We start from the raw sequence: 21375 nt of genomic DNA on the forward strand, positions 1-21375 counted from the left end.
AAAATATAAAGGGCTGGAGATATAGCTCCCCAGTGGTAGCACACCCCTGGGTTTAATCACCCACCATCAATTAAGCCAACCATGTTAATATTAACTAAAACGAGGCATAAATTCCTAGTACTTAAAGGTCTCACACAACTTTAGAAAGCGAATTCAAAAGACAGTCGTAGATGTTAACAATAATTTAATTGGTGAGTGAGCAGGTATTGGTGAGACCAAATGTCTCCCGAAAAATGAACATGGCCTAGGCAGAGATTGCTCTCAGCGTTGGACTCCCTAAACTAGCTCTACAAGGATTGGAAATTACTCCCTGTCCTCTCTCTACATTGGTGTGATACCTTCCCTTATACAATGACAGTCTTTCCTATACCTTCTCTCACCCAAACAAGTGATGCATCATCTAAGACCTTTATTTCTTTCTCATTAGCCCTTGAAAAGCAAATAGCAGTTCTTGGTTCCAACTCTCATAAATGCATGACAGAAATCGGTTAGAAGGTAGTCACCCACGCGATGCAGACTCTGTTTATATTTCTTAGTTTGCAACAGAAATATAGTGCTTTAAATTGCTTAGAAAAAGTTGAGGCTTTGCTTCTTCAGCTGTCTCCACTCCAGAGGCCCGCGCCTTCCCCCCATTCTGCCATTAGGTGGCAGCAGGCTCACTGACGTTGGAAACCTCTAGGCAGGGAGCCGATTGCCCGGAACCAGTGACGTCACCAAATCCCGGTGTTGATTGGTTTTTTCTCCGCTGACCTGGAGGAGGAGCCAGTGGCAGAACCGGAAGCGTTGAGTAAGGCGAGTTCAGCGTCCCAAGACTGGGCTTGCGCATTCAGGACGCCGACCTGACTTTAAAAAGGGCAGCTGCAGCTCCTCCTCTGGCCTGAGGAGGCAGACCCTCCTACTTGACGGGGGGAGGAATCAGATTGAGGGGTCACATTGATAACGGCAGGGCAGTACGGAGGGGAGGAGTCACCTTGAGAGGAGGGGTCACAATGACTGGTGGAGTCACCCAGAGAGGTCTCACTGAGTGGGAGGAACACACAGAGGAGGGAGTGCAGCACTGAGGGATTCCGATGTACACTGATGGTGGCACTGTCTTTCTACGGAAAGGGGAGGGGTCTCAGAGGGAAAACGGTCTTTGAAGGGGTGGGATCTTGCTGAGGGGCAGGCGCTCGCGGAAGGAGGGGCTTCCCGGCAGGTGGAGGCTTCACTTAATAGAGGGTCATTTGGACAAAGAGGGAGGTCCAGGCTGGGTGGCCACTGAGCGGAAGCACTGGAATCTGAACTTTATTTCGGGGAGGTGGGATGGAGTGAGGAGGAATCGGGCCAAGCCAGGGATGGGCCAGCCAGGGGCTCTCTATAGTCCTGGCGTGTCACTAACGCCCGAGGAGAAGGTAGAAGGCGTTAGGAACTCCAGACATTTAGTGTGTAGGGGTCGAAAAACCTGGGAAATGGACAGTCGGAGCTGGAGCGCAGGCTGGAAAGGTGGACGGGTTGCTGGGCTGCCTACGATTATGGCTGGGCCTGAGGGGTCTGATTATCTGCCATGCTGATCCATGGAGCCCAGGTGGAGGCTTCCTGAACCTATTCCTCCACGGACGTGACCCGAGGGAGAAGAAAGGATTTTCAGGGCAGCTCAAAGACGTTTGAGCAGTCCGCCCTTAATTCCCTATTTAAACCCGGGCCTGAACTCACTTGACCCCGGCACCCCAGGCACGCTCACCTAGAGTGTCGCTGCCAAGGACGGAGGTTGCGTACCTGGGGGGGGCGTGGCCGCTGCCGGAGGCCGGGCTCCAAGGAGTTAAGCGCAGCCGGGCCCAGCCCCGCCCCTGGCAGGCCGCGAGCCTGATCCCCGGCGGCGAAGCGGAGCAGCCGCCGCCCGCCGCCTCCGCCTGCGGGGAGCCCGCCCGCCCGCCGGCTCCCGGGAGCGCGGCTGCCACCACCGCCCGGCCCAGGCCCAGGCCCTGCGCAGAGCCGAGCGGAGCGGAGCGGCGTCCACCCCGGCCCAGCTAGCTGGCGCGGCGGGGGCGGGCCCAGGATCTTGGGCTGGTCTTCCATTCTCCCGTCGGGAGCGGGAGTCCCGGCACCCCTGATCGGGCAGGCCCGCTCCCATGGCGAGCGCGGCCTGCCCGGGCCCCGGGGACCCTGCCATGTGAGCCAGGCCCGGGCTGGGGGCCCGGCCATGGCCGGGGAACGGCCCCCACTGCGGGGCCCTGGGCCCGGTCCCGGAGAGGCGCCGGGGGAGGGGCCGCCTGGGCCGGGGGCTGCAGGCGGAGGCCCGGGCCGGGGCCGCCCCTCCTCCTATCGAGCTCTCCGCAGCGCTGTGTCCAGCCTGGCGCGTGTGGACGATTTCCACTGCGCCGAGAAGATCGGGGCCGGCTTCTTCTCTGAGGTCTATAAGGTAAGACCCGCGGAGAGCACAGAGGGGCGGGACCGAGCCTTCAACAAGAGGCTGGAACTTGGGGGCTCGCCCCCAGGGTAGAGATCCCGGACTCTGGCAACCCACCCAATCTGTCCGACACTCACCGGCCCCTACTGCCCCCAGGTTCGGCACCGACAGTCAGGGCAAGTCATGGTGCTGAAGATGAACAAGCTCCCCAGTAACCGGGGCAATACACTACGGGAGGTGCAGCTGATGAACCGGCTCAGGCACCCTAACATCCTAAGGTGAGCGACTCCAGCCTCTTGCTGGGCACCTTGCTGGGCTGGAGGGAAAGGGGAAGAACCAGTGCGAAAAGTGGGAACTAAGGAGGGGCCGGGTCTCTTACAGCCTGCCCTCCTATCCTCCCCATCCTCTTCCAGGTTCATGGGGGTCTGTGTGCACCAGGGACAGCTGCACGCTCTTACAGAGGTGAGGATAGGTTAAGAAAGGGGAACCCACCTTCACCACTACCACCATCACCAAGAGGAAAGGGATCAATGGGCCTGCTTTATCTACAGAGAATAAGGAGAGGCATAGGACCTCTTCCCAGGGGGAGGGTCCCTGAACTTCCCTGAGGATAAAACACCTATAGGAAGCCTCATCTGGTCTCATTCCCTGTGTCCTCTAGAACACAGCAGTCCCATAAACTTTATGCAGTGATGAAAATGTTCTGACTGTACTGTCCAGTACAGTAGCCACCAGCTACTGTGTGTGTGTGGGGGGGGGGTGCTACATCATGGGAAATGTGGCTGGTGTGAATGAGGAACTAAATGTTTAAATGTATTTAAATTTAATAACTCAAATAGTTTCACATGGCTAGCAACAACTGCATTAGACAGGGCAGCCCTAGAACATGAATGGAGGCCCTTAGAGCACAGATGCACACTTCTGACTTTTGTGATCCTCCTGAATATCCCCTGGATGATAAGTGGGAGACCTAGAATGCAGGCTGAGACCTTGACACTCATTCTCCTTCCCCTATGCCCTAGTATATGAATGGGGGAACCCTAGAACAGCTGCTCAGCTCCCCCGAGCCCCTATCCTGGCCAGTCAGGCTCCGCCTAGCTCTGGATATTGCCCGAGGCCTGAGGTACCTGCATGCTAAAGGTGTATTCCACCGAGACCTCACATCCAAGGTAGGCCGGCAAGGTGGGTGGAGGCATGACTATTAGGTTATAATGTATTAGGCCCGATTGATGTTGGAATGTGGATAATAGATATATTAGGATATTAGAGTGGCAAGGTATTGGGGAATCCCGGGGTCCTAGGGTGAGAGGCTCTGAGGGACTAATAACTATTACACTGTTTAAAGTGTTGGACAATATTGCAATATTGGGGTGCACTGGAGAACTGGGAGAAAGGGTGGGGTTATGCTGGAGTGACAGAGCTTTGGAGTATATATATTGAGAGACCAGGGAGAAAAAGGTGATAAGTGTGTGAGGATGCCTATATGTGTGTATCAGAACTGTCTGGTCCGACGGGAAGACCGAGGCTTCACGGCCGTGGTCGGTGATTTCGGGCTGGCTGAAAAGATTCCTGTGTATAGGTAAAGTAAATACTCTATTCCCCCACAAGCCTCCCAAAGGTCTTCTCTTGAAGTGAACCCCCCAGGGACATTTCCCTTGGGGTGGGGAGGGTCCTCACTTTATATCTTTTTGCCTGGGGAAAATGCCTGAGTGGATGTTTCTGACTATCCGCCCCTGCCCCTGCAGGGAAGGGGCAAGGAAGGAGCCATTGGCTGTGGTGGGTTCCCCATACTGGATGGCTCCAGAGGTGTTGAGGGGTGAGCTGTATGATGAGAAGGTAAGACATTAACTGATCAGAGCCCCAAGGGCCTTCGGAGACTCTTGAGATGCTCTCATAAGGCCCCATCCCAACCAAAATTCTACCAGATATTCAAGATTCCCCAAATCCCCCATGCCCTCACCATCACCCTCCCCACACATGAAAACTGTCAAGACTGCTTCCCCAAATCCTGACCTAGTCCTACAAAATTCTGAAGTGAAAACTGTCAATTGTCCCCCTGACATTATTATCTCCTACCCATAGGCTGATGTCTTTGCCTTCGGGATTGTCCTCTGTGAGCTTATCGCCCGAGTACCTGCAGATCCCGACTACCTACCCCGTACAGAGGTGAACATCTCTAGGTTTGAAGCAGAGGGAGACTCCAGACTAAGATGGCTCATAATCAAGGAGGGGTAAAGATCCTCAAAGAGGGGCGGGAGGAGAACCCAAGGAAGGCTGACTTAGAGGCCCTACTTGTGTCCTCAGGACTTTGGCCTGGATGTGCCTGCTTTCCGAACCCTGGTGGGGGATGACTGCCCACTGCCTTTCCTGCTCCTGGCCATCCATTGCTGCAGCGTAAGAGCCTCTCTTTCCCTCCCAGCCCCCCTTCCCCCATCTATGAGCTGATATGACTGCTCTATGGGTCTCCAGTGATAGGAAGAAAACTCAGGAACCCCTTAACACCACCTGTGTCTACCCACTAGATGGAACCTAGCACCCGGGCCCCCTTTACTGAGATCACCCAGCACCTAGAATGGATCCTTGAACAGCTGCCTGAGCCAGCTCCCCTTACCAGGACTTCCCTGACACACAATCAAGGTAAGTAAAGCTGGAATACTGGAGTGACAGAGCTTTGGGGTATATATATTGAGAGACCAGAGAGCAAAAGGTGATAAGTGTGTGAGGATGTGGTGGTGCACACCTGTAATTCCAGCAACTCAAGAGGCTGAGGCAGGAGGATCTCAAGTTTGAGGCAACTCAGTGAGATTTTCAGCAACTTAGCAAGACCCTGTTTCAAAATGAAAAGTGAAAAGGGCTGGGGATGTAGCTCAATGGTAAAGGGTCCATGGATTCAATTCCTAGTACCAAAAAAAAAAAAAAAAAGACCAATCAGGGTAAGTGAGCATGACCTTGACCCAATGAAAGTCCTTTTGCCTGTCAAAATTCAAGGGAATTATCTGGGGAGGTTAAGTGGATTTAAAAGTTTGAGAACACTAGGAGTTGGTGTGGGGTGGGGGTGGGTGGACAACTCAAAGAAGATATTTTCTAATGCTAGAGCCCAAGGGAGAAGAGGTTAAAAAAAAAAAAAGGAGAGGTAAAAGGTGGGTGGAGGTGACATTTCCTCTTTCCTCTGTCTATAGGGTCTATTCCAAGAGGTGGTCCCTCTGCCACGCTTCCAAGGCCAGACCCCCGGCTCTCCCGAAGCCGGTCAGACCTCTTCCTGCCCCCATCACCAGAATCACCCCCCAACTGGGGGGACAATCTGACACGAGTCAACCCCTTCTCACTACGGGAAGATCTCAAGGGTGGCAAGATAAAGCTCCTGGACACACCCAACAAGCCGGTCATGCCTCTGCCCCTTGTTCCACCATCACCACTGCCCTCTACCCAGCTGCCCTTGGTGACTACTCCAGAGGCCCTGGTCCAACCTGGGACACCTGCCAGACGTTGCCGCTCACTACCCTCATCCCCTGAACTCCCTCGACGAATGGAGACTGCACTGCCAGGTCCTGGCCCTCCCGCTGTGGGTCCCTCAGCTGAAGAAAAGATGGAGTGTGAGGGCAGCAGCCCGGAGCCAGAACCCCCAGGACCAGCTCCCCAGCTGCCCCTGGTGATGGCCACAGACAACTTCATCAGCACTTGTTCCTCAGCCTCCCAGCCCTGGTCCCCTAGATCAGGACCTCCCCTTAACAACAACCCCCCAGCTGTGGTGGTGAACTCCCCACAAGGCTGGGCGGGGGAGCCCTGGAACCGGGCTCAGCATAGCTTGCCCCGGGCAGCAGCCCTGGAGAGGACAGAACCCTCGCCACCCCCTTCAGCTCCCCGGGAGCCGGAGGAGGGGCTGCCCTGTCCCGGCTGCTGCCTTGGCCCTTTCAGCTTTGGTTTCCTGTCCATGTGCCCCCGCCCCACCCCAGCTGTCGCCCGCTACCGCAATCTGAACTGTGAGGCGGGCAGTCTCCTCTGCCACCGAGGGCACCACGCCAAGCCACCCACGCCCAGCCTGCAGCTGCCTGGGGCACGCTCTTAGCAGTGGGGCCTGTGATCTCAGGCCTCCAACTTTGGCCTTCAGGACACCCTGTAAGGACAGAGCACACTTGCTGGACAATGCCAGCCCCAGATGGGCTGACTGGCTCTTCTCCCCGTAGGGGAGCCTCAGCATGGACTCGAGGGACAGAGCACTTCCTATCCAACCCCTGGGCTCACTCTCCCACGGGGATCACTGAACCAGACACAGCATTGCTGACACACGAGACTAACACGTGCAAATTATTTAAAAATATTTCAATAAAAACTGCCTGGCTGGCTCCGGGCCGCCCCATCCACTCAGCCCTTGCGCCCTGCTCCCCCCACCCATTTCCAGTATGGGAGGTTCTTGAGGGGGGTCAAAGTCCCTTCTAGAGGCTTCTTTATCCTCTTCCCAGGATCAGTCCAGTTTCTGGGACAGGTTTTCAAGCAGGCTGGCTAGAAGTGTCAGGTGTGGATCAGTCCTTAATTGGCAATGCCCACACTCGGGATGCCTGGGGATGACAATCTTGGATGTGCAGGCCACAGGTTAGGGATCAGAGTCACAAGCTCTTGTTAGCATGAGTGTCTGAAAGGGTAAAGCATCAGTGAACTCCACAGTTGACTGTCACCAAACCTTCATCCACCTTTTGCTATCTTTTCTCCAGCTCTCTGGACAGCCACATCACAAGACTTTCTGCCCAACCTACCCTTACATAAGCAGACCAAGTCATCAGAGGCTGAGGATGTTGAACCCAGGAACAAGTTTCCCCTCTGTCCCATCCCTGGATTCCCATGCCTCAGCCCCATCTCTCATGCTTACCCCATTCATTGCAAAGAATGGTCCCCATCTGGAAACCTGAAAGATGACTGCTCACAGATGAAGGGAAGGGAACTTGTACATGTCTCTGACTGTATATACCACCGTGAATAATGTCCTTTTTGTATCTTGTTGCATCTTGAGTTTAAGGACAAGATTTAGAATGATTAGAAGTGGGAAATGCTCTGGACCCCTTCTAATCAATCCTACCATCTTTCATCTTGCTATGCATAAAACTTAGCCTATGTCCATATCTGCGCATGGTTCAGAGGCAGATTTCTAGAATCCAGCTACAAAAGGCTTTAAGTCCAGGGCAGAAAAAAATTACACAAATCTTAAAAATGAAAACTCCAGATAGGGAACATAAGGATGTGGCCACTCTGTTTCACAGTCCTTAAGTGTGATTCTCAAAGCTACTCCACTGCTCCCTTGTTCACTTCCCTGGGATGGCTCTTATGCCCCAAGTGGCCTGGACTGAGAAAGCATGACCCCAGTTTGGGCAGCCTTGTAAGGGATGGGGAGTCAATGCCTAGCTAAATTCTCAGCTTCTCCCTCTGAAAGATGACATGGATCCCAACCTACTAATTTTTTTAAATTATGCCAGGGACTTCTAGACACCAAAGATAGAACAGAGAATAAGACTGCTCTAAAGTATTAATCAAATAGGGGGAATAAAAAAAAATAGGCAGTTACAGTATTGATTTATAGAAGAAATTTGGGAGCTGGAGTTGGGGAAGAAATTTTTTTACTATGTCTTTATGAGGGGATTATGAAATTCAAAATGCCAAAAAGTCCTCACCAACTTACCCATAATTATGTAAACCAGAAGTCTTCCATTGGTCCTTATTAGAGGTTGAGCTAATCCAATATGGATAGAGACCATCATGTGAAAATATAGGTTCTCCGTTGAGCTGATACTATGAGATTCAGAGAAACCAGAGATGTGTAGATAGTGATGAGAAATATAGGAGAAAATCAAATCCTAGGAAAAGGCCTTTAAACTTTGGCAAAGGGAGATGTGTCCATCTTTGGTACATGACAGCTCATCAGTGACTTGTTCCTGCATCCTTCAGTGCCATTCTGCAGATGCAGTCTCACTCTTTAGTTCACCTCCCAGCTTGGTAAGAATTTACCCTATCCTTTGGAGGGGAGTTGCTATGTGGACTGTTCTGGTCCCAAAGAACCAGTTATTATGATCCACCCACCAAATCTGGCACCTCGAAGTCAAAGAGCTGTTAAGCAGCCCATAGGGCTGATCTGCAAGATGAGGCACAAAATAGAGATTATAAGTTTCAGCTCTCATGCCAACTCTAATCAGTTAGTAGAAGCCACCTGGAACACAGGACTGAGAAGACACAGGCCATTTTCAAGTTCACTGGCAGAGTGTTGTGATTATCAGTATTTGCCATGGAAAAGGAATGCCATGGCATGTATGCCAGGTGTGCACTGCCATTCCTGATTTGATGACATACTTCCCTTCATCTAACAGTGCCCCTTCGTTCTGTGGGTAAGGGTATGCTTACTGAGTAATCATGTCTCCTGAATGTGGCCAGGTTGGAGGATAGAGATTTACAATAGTTTTGGCTCTCCTCCCAAGTCTGACGAATAGATGAGAAGTAAAAGCAGCGATATTCCTTTAGTATCCATCCCACTGGACAGCAATAGCCTAGAAAGCAGAAAGAGTGCAACATCACAACCCCTAGGACCTAGGATGAAATGACTACTCACAATCTGATTGCTAACAACATTCCCCTAAGTCTAATCTTGGCACCTTAATGGACTTCTAGTCCTTGATCTTTGCAATCTTCCTTTCTTTTTCCTCTTCTGGAAATGCCTTTCCTCTGCATATACAGTTAAAAAAGAAAAAAGTCATTTAACATATTTTTTTTTATTTTTGGAAGTGGGGATTGAACCCAGGGGTGCTTAACCACTGAGTCCCAGTCTTTTTATTTTTTTTTTTTATTTTGAAACAGGGTTTTCCTAAGTTACTTAGGGCCTCTCTAAATTGCTAAGGCTGACCTCAACTTATAATCCTCCTGCCTCAGCCTCTTGAGTCTCTGGATTGCAGGTGTGTGCTAGCCACCATGCTAGCTAACAACATTTCTTAACAATCTGGGAGGTTTATTTTAGTTGGACTGGTCATTATCCCCAATTTCTGAAAGATTACGGTCTACTCCAACAGTTTGATTATCCTCACCTAGGCCCCTGTATTTGGTCAACAAGCCTCCCATTTGTTCCTTCATCTCATTTGCTCCCTAAAGCATTCCCTACTGCCCATCAAAACTTCATCACACTACTCCAGCCACTAGCTGCCTCCCCTCTCTACTCTTCCATAAGGAAACAACCTTCCTTTTTTGCTCAGTCCCTATTTTGTAAATACTCTCCACTTTCCTTCTTCTCACCTCAAAATTTCTGTCTCTGTTCTTCTTTTCCTGATTATCCATAAGAAATAGACATCCCTCTTTAACATCCTATGTTCCAATCTGTGCTCATAATCTTAACCCAACTCTCTCCAGTGATTTGATTCACCAGTCCTAACTCCATCACTTAAAAGTCAGCTGGGTTGGGACTGGGGCTGGGGCTCAGCGGTAGAGTTCTTGCCTAGCATGTGTGAGGCACTGGGTTCAATTTTCAGCATCACATATAAACAAATGAATAAAAAAAAAAGTCCATCAACATCTTAAAAATAATTAAACAAAAAAATCAGCTAGGGGGCTGGGGTTATGGCTCAGTGGCAGAGGACTCTCGTAGCACGTGCGAGGCCCTGGATTCGATCCTCAGCACCACATAAAAATAAATAAAATAAACATATTGTGTCCAACTAAAAGCTAAATATTTTTTTTAAAAAATCATCTAGGTATGGTGGTGTACACCTGTAATCCTAGTTACTAGGGAGTTGGAGAAAGGAGGATCTCAAGTTTGAGGCCAGCCTCAGCAACTCAGCAAGACCCTCAGCAACTTAGCAAGACCCTGTCTCAAAATTTAAAAAATTTTTATAAAAAGGGCTGAGATTCAATCCTCAGCACAGGGGTTGGAGAAGTGGGTAGGCTAAAATGCAAAATAGAGCTGAGGGCCTGATGATACACACCACCAATGCCAGCTACTCTGGAGATTAAAGAAGGAGGATAGCAAGTTGGAAGCCAACCTAGGCAACTGTCTCAAAATAAAATTTTAAAAAAATGTCTGGGGATGTAGCTCAGTGTTTACCTAGCATTTGCAAGGCCATGTGTTCCATGTCCAGTACTACAAAAATAAAAATTTTTAAAGTGAGTTTTGCTTTTATGGTACAGGAGATCAAGCCCAGGCCTTCACACATACTGAGTAAATGCTCTACCACTAAGCTACATCCCCAACCTGAAAGTGAGTTTTTACCAGTCTAGTGTAAGAGATAGACAATGGAACAAAGGGATGAGTTATTGAATGATGGAATCCAGAACATGAGATGAGTAGGGAGATAAATGAGGATAGGAAACAGCTGATGGGAAGAAGGGAAACAGGAGTCCCCAGAGTGGAGGAGGCCTCAGTGGGGTGAAAGAAGTAAAAGCCTGAGCAGTTGTGATCAGAGTGGAAGTCTGCAACCGATGTTACAGCAGAGCAGTATGGGTTGCAGCTATAGGAATGGGTGGCAGCACTGTCAAGGGACTGTGGGCCGTAGTAGATAAGAAGGTTAAAAAAATAAGGGCTGGGATGGGTGACTACATGTAATCTTGCTGCTTTAAACCTAGAGAAAACATTTAGATGCTCCCTGAGCAAAATAGACCCCAACCCCCACCATAGTCCATGAAAACTCCAGTCCCCTCAGGTCTGGCACCTTGCCTAGAACCTTTCTGCTTCTGCACAGCCTTTTCTCTTTTAGGTGTCCCTTTACCCACCTCTACATACTGGCTGGGCTCCTGCTTTGAAAGAGGATGGATACCCCATCCTGGTCCCCTAAACCACATGATGGGTGCCACATGTGCCTGAGAACTTTAACTATCTTGCCCCACCTTCCGACTGCACCTAGTGTTAGTCAGTAGTTCTTAACTTTTAGGGGGATCTCAGATGTATTGAAAATTAATTAAAGCTGCCACCAAGTGTTTAGAAAACTGTACAAACAACTAATCCCACATACAAATTCAAGGTGTTCCTAGATCCATGCTGTCAATGTCAACCAGATGAAAACTAATTTTGCCATGCTTCTTTAAACAGTGTGATTTGGACTGCTGGCTGCTACCCACCCCTCACCAGGATCTGCCCTAAGGCTAGGGAAGGCCCCTAAATCCAGTATGCTGCTTGATCTTTCTCCCCATTGGCCAAGGTTGCATAGCTCAGGCAGCCACTCTTCTGCTTCATTGCCCCTTTCCTGAACAATCCACTGATCCCTGGGAGCTAGATAGAGCCCTGACACAGTGTTTCCTTGCTTCAATCCATCCTTCACAGACCACCTCTCCCACCTTTCTTCTCCCAGAGCAGTTACCTTGTTGGGAGCATGTAAAGAAGGGTTTCAGTGTGTCCTGCATGTTGTGTAGCCTCTCCTGCAAGGCCCTCCTCTGATCCTCCTCCCTTTGCAAAGTCTCCTGGGTCTTCTCCTTGTCCAACTGGCAGTCCTTTAGCTTCCCCTCAGCAGTCTGGCGATTTTCCTGCGCCACCTGTAGCACTTCCTGACTCTGGGCCAGCTTTCTCTTGGACTCTTGCAGATTCTCTTCCTTCTGCCCCAGCTGAGTTATCCTTAGGTGAAACTGCTCCTGAAGGCTGCTATTAGTGTCTTCCAGAACACTGCTCACCTGCTGGAGTTTCTGAGATACCTGCAGATCTGGTTAGCCATAAAGAGAGATTTAGAGGGCATCTTCTCCAGCCGGACCCTGATGTCCTGAAACATTTTTATGAAACTTTTTGCATAACAGACTAAAATATAAGACCTGATTGCCTAAAGCTTAAAGAGATACTGGATTAGGTAAGGACTGACGGGGAAGACAGGGCACTGAAAATAGACCCAGCAGGAAACCAGACCAAAAGCTGAGGATGTAGTGGTAGTGACTATAAACTCTTCTGTGAAGGGCACTATGGGGGAGAGGAGAGAAGTAGTTTGAGGTGAGTGGGAAATGGGGCAGCCATACTCACAGCGGGCTCCCAGGCAGATGGCAGCCACCCCTAACAGCAGGCAGGTGAGGAGCAAGCTGAACAGGAGGTATCGCAAGCAAGCTGGACTACCTTAAAGGACAGGGATGAAGGGCAGTCAGTCCCAGGAAACAATTTACAGACTGAGGGCGTGGGCAGCAGCAGAGATTCCAGAGGAGGACATTCTTAAGAGGAGGGCAAAGGAGCAGTATGGTGGGGTTTTTCGGATGGTGGGAGGTTTTGCAGGTAGAGGAGAGAGGGAGTTCTAGAATGTGGGTTGGGGATTTGTAATTGGTAAAGTGAGTTGAGGCGCATTGCCTGTTAAAGGGGAACTAAATCTCAGAAGAAAGAGGGAAAGGGGATGACAGGATTTGTATATTGGGACCAAATGAATGGTGGGTAGTGATCTGGATGAACCCGTCTTGGAATAATCCCTACCGGGATGTGGCTTAGAGGGCAGGCAGCGGGGTCGCGGTGCTGAGCGAGCTGTCTCAAGGCTGCACCCTGGGCTCATCCCCACAAAGAACCGAACAGGATGGGGATCAGCGCTCAACCCCCTGCTCCCGGGCCTCAGTCCCACCCGTTGGTACGTCAGGGGTCAGGGTCGCCACCCTCCAAAGCATGCAGGAGGGGAGAATGCCTGGGGATGGAAGGGGACAATACCCACAGGGGAGAAGCCTTCCAACAGGCGGCGACGTCACGGAGCTCCAGGTCGCAGTTAGCTGCTCTGACTTAAACCCTGCGGAAGAGCAACGTCCAGTGTAAAAGCCCCAGATCACGCCCCTTCTCCGCAGCTCGCCCCACACAGGGACTCCGAGCTGCCCTGAGATACCCTCTGTCACTGCTCCGGGACACCCGCATCACTCCCGGAGTACCTCTGCTTTCCCCGGGACTCTCTCAGCTACGTCCGGGTCTCGGTTCATCCCCACCCTCCCCTCCACTCCCTCCCAGTCTCCCTTTATCCCTTTATCGTAACTTCAGGGGCCCTTATCTGCCTGCCCGCATTGCTCTCTTCCCTCTCCCTCCTCCGGCTCCCCATTTCCCCCCAGAACCCATCTCCCACAGGGCTGTCCTGAGTCTTCCTCCAGCACTTATCAGCCACCCTCTCCCACTCCTCCCCCACACACTTGTCCCACTGGGATCTCCACCTTGTCCCTGAGACTTTTCTTCCCCTAGTTCCCATTTATCCTACTCTCTTCTAAGAACCACCCTCCTCATTTCTCCAAGGCCTTGTCCTCCCAAGATTTCTGTGGACTCCCCAGCTCAAGAGAACCCCGTAAACCCATCCCCAGGGCTCTCCATACCTGATTTGTCCCCTAGTCCAGAGGAGGCCAAGCCGGAGGGCCCCCCTGGGACTGAGGGCACTTGGACATTTTCATAGGTGAGTTCCCCATCCTCATAGGCCTCTGGGTCTGGGGAGAAAAAGAACCAAAGTGGAAGTCAGGTGTGGTCTGTGGGATGAGGGTGGGTTGTGAAAGGGGATAGACAGGATGGAGGAGTCCCATGTTCCCCCCTTACCCTCTCCTAACTGGCTGGAGACAATCTTTTTCAGAGGTGCCTTCACGAACCGCAGGTCTGCATAGGTAATAGCGTCAGCCATGGTCCTGAGCACCTCTGCAGGCTGGAGTCTCCCCTCTCATCCACAGGACCCAAGCCTCCCTGGCCACTCTCCTCTCTCCACACTCTTAGATTCTGTGATCTCTGTGATTGCACTTCTTAGCTCTTTGCCCTCCCACTTAACAAAAGAGGAAGATGTGAATGAGCCTCTGACAGATGGGCTCAATGAAGCAGAAGTCATCTTGGGTCAGAGCCAAAAGGGCAGGAGGGAAACACTCAGGTCCAGGGGCTAGGCCTGGCCCTGGGTCAGCCCTGTGTCCCCCCCACTCTTCATGTATCCTACTGGGGCTCCACACTGCTGGGCTCCAGTTATCTTCTCTGATTTGCCCTCTTCTCCTGACTGCCCTCTACTGGGGCTTGTTGATGTGTGGTTGGAGCTCTTTTGTGCCCAACTGACACCAGGCAATCTTTCCAATCATTGTTCCAGAAGGAGGTTTCATCTTCCCCATCAGATTGTGTCTCCTAGCATGGAGCCTTAGCTCTTTGTTATTCTGAGGTTTCCAGTAGGTCTATGAGTGAGTCCCTGATTTGGTGACTCAAATGAGTGTCATATCCCCATCAACTTGGGGACTTTCAGGCTGTACCCATCTTCTCTCTTGTGTAACCCTCAGAACTGCCACACAGAGCCATAGCTGGGACACCTCTGGGGAAATCTGTGGTAGCACTGATCTTCATTCACCCTGTGAGGGCCAGGAAACCAATGAGCCTGGAGTTTCACAAAGATCAAGCTACAGCTTCCTAGACCCACAAATAAGGCAAAGAAATTTCTTCTAACTTTTTTTGTAAAGTTTTTATTATTTATTTATTTTTGGTACTGGGGATTTGAACCCAAGGGCACTTTACAACTGTGCTACATCCCCAGCCTTTTTTATTTTTTATTTTGAAAAGGGGTCTCACTAAGTTACTCAGGACCTCGATAAGTTGCCCAGGCTGGCCTTGAACTTGTGATCCTCCTGCCTTAGCCTCCTGAGTTGCTGGGATTACAGGCATGTGCCACCATGCCCAGTAAAATTCTTCTTTTAAAAGGTCTCAGGGAAGTAGGGGAGGGGGGATAGTAGAGGATAGAAAAGGCAGCAGAACACATCAGAAACTAGTATGGCAATATGTAAAACAGTGGATGTGTAACCGATGTGATTCTGCAATCTGTTTACGGGGTAAAAGTGGGAGTTCATAACCCACTTGAATCAAATGTATGAAATATGATATGTCAAGAACTATGTAATGTTTTGAACAACCAATAATAAAAAATAAAAAAAAAACAGAAAAAAAAAAGGTCTCAAGGAAGTGATGGCACATGCCTATAAGCAGGAGGATCACAAGTTCAAGGCCAGCCTGGGCAACTTATGGAGTCCTTGACTCAAAAGATAAAAGGGCTGGTGATATGACTCAGTGGTAAAACATCCTGGTTTAAATCCATAATATTAAAAAAATTCAAAAGAGATATAACTCAGTGGTAGCATGCCCAGGTTCAATCTCCAGTATTGCAATTAATTAATTAATTAATTAATTAAAATGAAAGGTATTGAGGGCTGGGGTTGTAGCTCAGTGATAGGGCAGAATGTGACACTCTGCGTCGAAACCCCAACATTAAAAAAAAATAACCTCCCAACTTTGTCCCTTTATACCCATCCCCAAGGAAAAGGGGCATTTGTGTATAGGAGAGACCCCCAGAAATTGGGATGCCCTCCAAGGTGGTGAGGACCTGGCTGATGGAGCAGAGAGGGAAACCAGGGGAGCAGAGAAGGAGTTGCTGAGCAGCAGTGCTCAAGGGTGCTCCCTAATGTTCTTTTACCAGGATTTGACTCTGACAGGAATGCCAAAAGGGCCTGCCTCAGGGGGGTGGGAAACAGCTGAGACCAGATACCATATGGAGTAGGGAAAAACCCAGTCCCTTTCAGAGCACATCCGCCCCCTCAGAAACCCCTCCTGCAGCTGTGGGGAGGAAAAGGAAGGTCCTCACCACATGCTAATAGCTCATATGACTGGTGGTGTGTGTCAGGCTCTGTGATGGGCTGCAGACCACACGGTGCACAGCAGCATTGTCCAGCCTGCCCCAGAGAGGGTGACCACTGAGGCAGAATGGCACACCTGGCACCTGAGGATGTGTCTGAGGAGAGGTGGATGTATGTGTGTGCGTGTGTGTACTTGTGTATGCACACACATCCCCAGCACTTTGTGATCTGTTAGGGGTGTCATGGGAGGTGAGTGTCTATGTCGCAGCCCACTCGGAGGATAAATGGATCCTGTGGCCCAAGGGGTGCCTGTGAAAGCTGTTACCTTTTGCCACCACAGGGAAAGATGGGCCATTTTCAGAAAAATCATTATGGGTCATGGCAACAGATTCTACAAGTATTTCCTTTTTGAGGTTCACTGTTTCCTAAGGTGTCCCTGCAGCTGTTAACGGTCCTTGCTTGATTAAAGTTTCCAACAGCCCAGTCCCCTCCCCTGGGCACCCTGGCATGGCCTCCCCCAGATACAGACAGTGGCGTGTGCTGGTGACTCCCTGGGGGCCTCCAGGGGCCTGTGATAGTGGGAAGCTACAAAGCAGCTGGTGCCAGGGTGGGTGGGGACAGTCAGGGCACTGCCTCTATGGGGTACAGGGGTGATGATAGGCAGCATGTGAGTAAATTCTATTTATAGGAATTCCATAAACTGTAGAAAATGTCCTAGTTTTCAGAACCACTGCACAGGTGAACATGACCTGGATGCCAGGTAAAATGACAAAGTCAAGCTTCCAGTATGCACTCAAAAAAGAGAATGGGCATGCAGTCTAACATGACCCTTGAAGAGGCTTAAAAAGGGGTTACCCAAGTGGAGCTGGGCTGGGCTAAGCTGTCCATCCACATCTCCACATCTTAATCAGACTTGGTCTGTACATTTCTCCTCCGAAGCTGTTTTGGTGACAGTTACATATTTCAAGACATTCTGCATTCCATTCCTTCTTATAGTACTTTGTGGTCCTTTTGAGTGAATAGGGTAAAAGAAGGGAATTCTTGCCCTTCTCTAGGTATGTCACATAGGCCTTTGCAATACTCACATTCACATTACCTTTCTAGGCTGGACATCAGACATGATGCCTGTGACTTGGAGGTGCACCCCTACTGTCCAAGTTTCAGTAACAGTGTTTTGTTTTTTTTTATTCTGTTTTCAGTTGTAGATGAACACAATACGTTTATTTTGTTTAATTATTTTTACGTGGTGCTGAGGATCAAACCTAGTGCCTCACACATGCTAGGCAAGTGCTCTACCACTGAGCCAAAACCCCAGCCCCGACAGTGAGTTGTTTTTTTTTTTTTTTTTAAGAGCCGAGGGGTCAGTGTTGTGTGTTTCAACCTTTCCAGGACCATAATGTCATCATCTGAGATCTGGGAGGACCAACACCAAAGTCTACTTCTTGCTGTCTCTTGGTTGTTCCACTGCTTATTGTGGGAAACAGGTTGTGAAGGTCTGTAAGGGGAGGGGGCCCAACTGTGAGGGCATGGGGTGGGATGGCATGGGGAAGGGCTCCTCTCTGTCAACTTTGATAAAGTCTAGTCAACATCAGGAAGTCAGGAAATTCTCCTAAGACTCTGAAAGTCAGGTTATACTTCATCTTTACTGTAACTCACTGGCTTCTAGAAAACCCGAGTCAGGTGACAGGGTAGACAGAATAATGACCTCCCTAAAACATTCACACTCTAAACCTTGGAACTGGAAAATACATTACTTTACCTGATAAAATGTAGATGTGACTTATGTGAAGGTCTGTTAAATGGGAGGTCATCCTGTTTAATTCTAGCAGGCCCAGTCTAATCACATAGTTTCTTTTTTTAAAAAAAAATTATTTTTAGATGTTGATGGATCTTTATTTTATTCATTTATTTATATGTGGTGCTGAGAATTGAACCCAGTGCCTCACACATGCTAGGCAAGCACTCTACCACAACCCCCACCCTCACATAGGTTCTTAAAAGGGAGAACCTTTAAATGAGAAATTATACCCCAATGATTCAAAAGTATGAATCGCCAAGATCATTGTAATGTCGTGTGTAGCTATTAAAAAATAAATAAATTTAAAAAAAAAAAAAAGGGAGAACCTTTCCCAGCCATGGGAAGAGAGATTCAAGGAGGGAAGATTCAAGGATCACAGAAGTACAACATGAAGACTCAAGCCACAGTTGCTGGCTTTGAAAGTGGAGAAAAGGGATCATTAGCCAAGGAGTCCAGGCAACCTCTAGAAGATGGAAAAGCAAATAAACAGAAAGGAACCCAGCCCTGCTGTCACCTTAATTTTAGTTGTAGACCTGCATCAGACTTCTAACCTGTAAGATAATAAATTTTTAATGGTTTAAGCCATGAAGTTTGTAGTGCCAAAATTGAACAAACATGATTCTATGGTTGAAATGGCCAGTCCTACCACAGGTGTGGCCATTTCCCGTCTCTAAAATGCAAGATGTCCAGACCTCAATCAAGAATATGACTGCAGCTGGGTGCGGTGGTGCATGCCTGTAGTCTCAGCAACTCAGGAGGATCAAGAGTTCAAAGCCAGCTTCAGCAAAGGCAAGGTGTTCAACAACTCAGTGAGACCCTGTCTCTAAATAAAATACAAAATAGGGCTGGAGATGCAGCTCAGAGGTTGAGTTCCCCTGAGTTCAATCCTTGATCCCCCACCCCCAGCCTCAAAAAAAAAAGGGGGGGGGGGTATGATTGCTAGAGACAGGAGATGTAACCTTGAGCAAAGTCCTCTTTTAAAACATCAGCCACAATAGCTTCAGAATCAGGAAGGAGAACTACAGGCCATCTGATAGTACCATCAAGGGGACTTGTGATTCTTTGATCCCTGCAACTTAAGAGCACTGGGAGGGCTCTGGTGACTTGCCCCAGGCCTCTCCTTAGTCCTGTCTTGAATAGTGACACAGATAATAATCTTATATACTGATGGCACAGAGCTGAGAAGAAAAGCAAATACCTTGCTTCAAAAGGCAAACTCAAGATTCAAGCATTGCCACAGGCAAAACGATGGCTCCTATCTGCAGAATGAAGTGTCATAAAGGAAAGGACAATATGGGGCACAGTGGTGCACTCCTATGATCCCAGCTACTGGGAAGGCTGAGGCAGGAAGGTGGCAAGTTTAAGACCAACCTCAACAACTTAGTGAGACCCTGTTTAAAAAAAGACTGGGCATGTAGCTCAGTGGTAGAGTGTTCGAGTTTCAATCCCAGTACTGCAAAAAATTAAAAAGCAAAAATAAAGGATAAGAGCTAGCATTTATTTATTTAAACAAAATTGGCGGTTCAAAAAATAAGTTACATGATCATAAACTGAAGGGAGAGCTTTGGCTTAACAGATTATGTACAAAAATTCAAGGTGAAAGGCAGCTATGAGGCTTTTTAGACTTGAATGGATCTTAGAGAGCCCAACTATTTATCTTACAAATTAGGAAAATGGGCTCTGTGGGCCGTAAGCTCATTATGAATTACCTAGTGACTAGGAGGGTTTGGACAAAAGATGTCCCAAAAGACATTTACCAAGTGTGTCAGTACTATGTCATTTACCAAGTATGTCAGCACTATGTCAGCCGCACCTAGAGCTCCTCCTAAGGGGGCAAACCTCTGCTGATGAGTTAGCCCTAGACCCCCAGAATTGTGATTTGTGATCCACTTCAACCTTTCTGACCTCAGCTGGTTGACAGAGGCAAAAGGATAACTGCCTTGAGGCTGAGGGCCACAGATAAGACAACGGCCAGGAAATCAGGGATGACATGAGCTTATCATGTGTCCATTCTCAGGAATGTAAGTGGAAAATGTAGAGATGACTTCTCATTAGCAGTAGGAGGTGAAGGTTAAAAGATGCTTAGAGTCTGTCAACCCAGAGTGGAGTCCTCCACACTTAGCAAGGAGGACTGGGCTACTTCTGGCTCACACACTTAGTGAGGAATGCGTATCCTGGCAGAAGTAACTGACACTGAGTATCACGAGGGGACAGAGTTGCTGCTACAAAATGGGAGCAAGAGGAAGGGATCTGCACTGGTGCCTCGTATTGCTCTCTGTCCAGTGATAGAGCCACTGATGGGTAACCTTGACAGCCTGAAATGCCGGTAACCAAGGCTCAGAACTCTTGAAAACTAAAATCTGACTTACCCACCAGGCAAACAGTCTAGTCCAGCAAGAATTGCTGCTTGAGAGAGAGGAGAGTCTAGAATGAATGGTAGAGGAAAATGAAGATGATCCAGTTGCAACCTTAGAAACAACCACAGCAAGTCAGTGGCTTGTGCCCCTGACTCTCCTATTTTAAGTTTGTCTTGTTTTGTTGCAGTATGGGTATTGAGCCAGGAATTTGCACATGCTAGACAAAAACTGAGCTACATCACCGGCATTTTTTATTTTGAGACAGGGTCTTGTTGTGTTGCCCAGATTGGCCTTGAATTTGTGATCTCCCTGCCTCTACCTCCCCAGGAACTGGTGCCATTGTGCCCAACTGTAAATTTTTATTTTTCTTCCTCTTCCCCTTTCTTTCTCAAGAAACTGACCTGAAGAAACAGTTACAACATGAACTTAATGCAGGACATGAGTAGATTTGAGCTAAGTGGAAAGTATGGCAAATTCTGTGAGGGGGTGGTAACTGGGGTTATGAATACACCAACAATCTCACCCCTGGGGGTGGGGAAATAGTCGAGAGGGTTATGTTTGGCGCAGGCTCTCAGAGTTCCCCAATGGTTTTTGGTCCCAGTTTTGCACTATGGATGTAAAACAGTATCCCATTTTTACTTTAAATTGTACATCTCTTAATCCTAGTAGATTTGCATATATTTCCATGTTTCTTAGCCAGTTGGATTTGCTTTTGTATTGAGGTTAGAATTCTTTGCATTTATTTTTTCTCCCCTGCCCTGAACATTATTTTGAAACATTTTAAATCTAAAGGAAAGTTGAAAGAATAATACAATGAACACCTGTATGTCCTTGTTAAGGCTCAATCAGAGAAGCAGAACCATAAGGATATGCATATTACTTACATATATAGGCAGTCACGTGCTGTATAACAATGCTTTCATCAATGATAGACGATATATACATGACGGTGCTCCCATAAGATTATAATGAAGCTAAAAAATTCTTATCACCTTGTATTTTTACTGTGCCTTTTTTTATGTTTAGATACATCAGTACTTTCATTTTTGTGGTACTGGGGATTAAACTGAGGGTCTTGCACATACTAGGCAAGTTTCAACCACTGAACTACATCCTCAGCAGGAACATCAGTACTTACATTATGTTAATGTTACCTACAGTATTTGATATAGTGACATGCTGAATGAGTTTGTAGCTTAGGAGCAATAGGCTCTATCAAAGAGTCCAGATAATGTAGTCAACTATCCCATCTAGGTTTAAGCACGCTCTATGTTGTTTGCTTAAGGATTAAATCACCTAATGATGCA

At 48.7% G+C, this 21375-nt stretch overlaps 2 protein-coding genes across 2 annotated transcripts; one reads left to right on the plus strand and one right to left on the minus strand.

Moving 5' to 3' along the window:
* Positions 1-1876: 1876 nt before the first annotated feature.
* Tesk1 (testis associated actin remodelling kinase 1) lies at positions 1877-6751 on the plus strand. The gene is made up of 10 exons (XM_027930937.2): positions 1877-2398; positions 2543-2664; positions 2800-2848; positions 3409-3555; positions 3883-3965; positions 4132-4222; positions 4469-4552; positions 4691-4780; positions 4909-5023; positions 5566-6751. Exons 1-10 carry the CDS (start codon positions 2180-2182, stop codon positions 6450-6452), a joined length of 1887 nt encoding a protein of 628 aa, XP_027786738.2. The 5' UTR covers positions 1877-2179; the 3' UTR covers positions 6453-6751.
* Cd72 (CD72 molecule) lies at positions 6686-14066 on the minus strand. Its single transcript, XM_071600737.1, has 9 exons — positions 13863-14066; positions 13649-13756; positions 13012-13083; positions 12348-12437; positions 11704-12039; positions 8771-8913; positions 8055-8164; positions 7251-7385; positions 6686-7016 (listed from the first exon to the last, which is right to left on the minus strand). The coding sequence occupies exons 1-8, from the start codon at positions 13942-13944 to the stop codon at positions 7256-7258; spliced, it is 1071 nt and encodes a 356-aa protein (XP_071456838.1). The 5' UTR covers positions 13945-14066; the 3' UTR covers positions 6686-7016; positions 7251-7255.
* Between the last annotated feature and the right edge of the window lie 7309 nt (positions 14067-21375).

Source organism: Marmota flaviventris, chromosome 13 (assembly GCF_047511675.1).
Source record: "Marmota flaviventris isolate mMarFla1 chromosome 13, mMarFla1.hap1, whole genome shotgun sequence".
Taxonomy (NCBI): domain Eukaryota; kingdom Metazoa; phylum Chordata; class Mammalia; order Rodentia; family Sciuridae; genus Marmota; species Marmota flaviventris.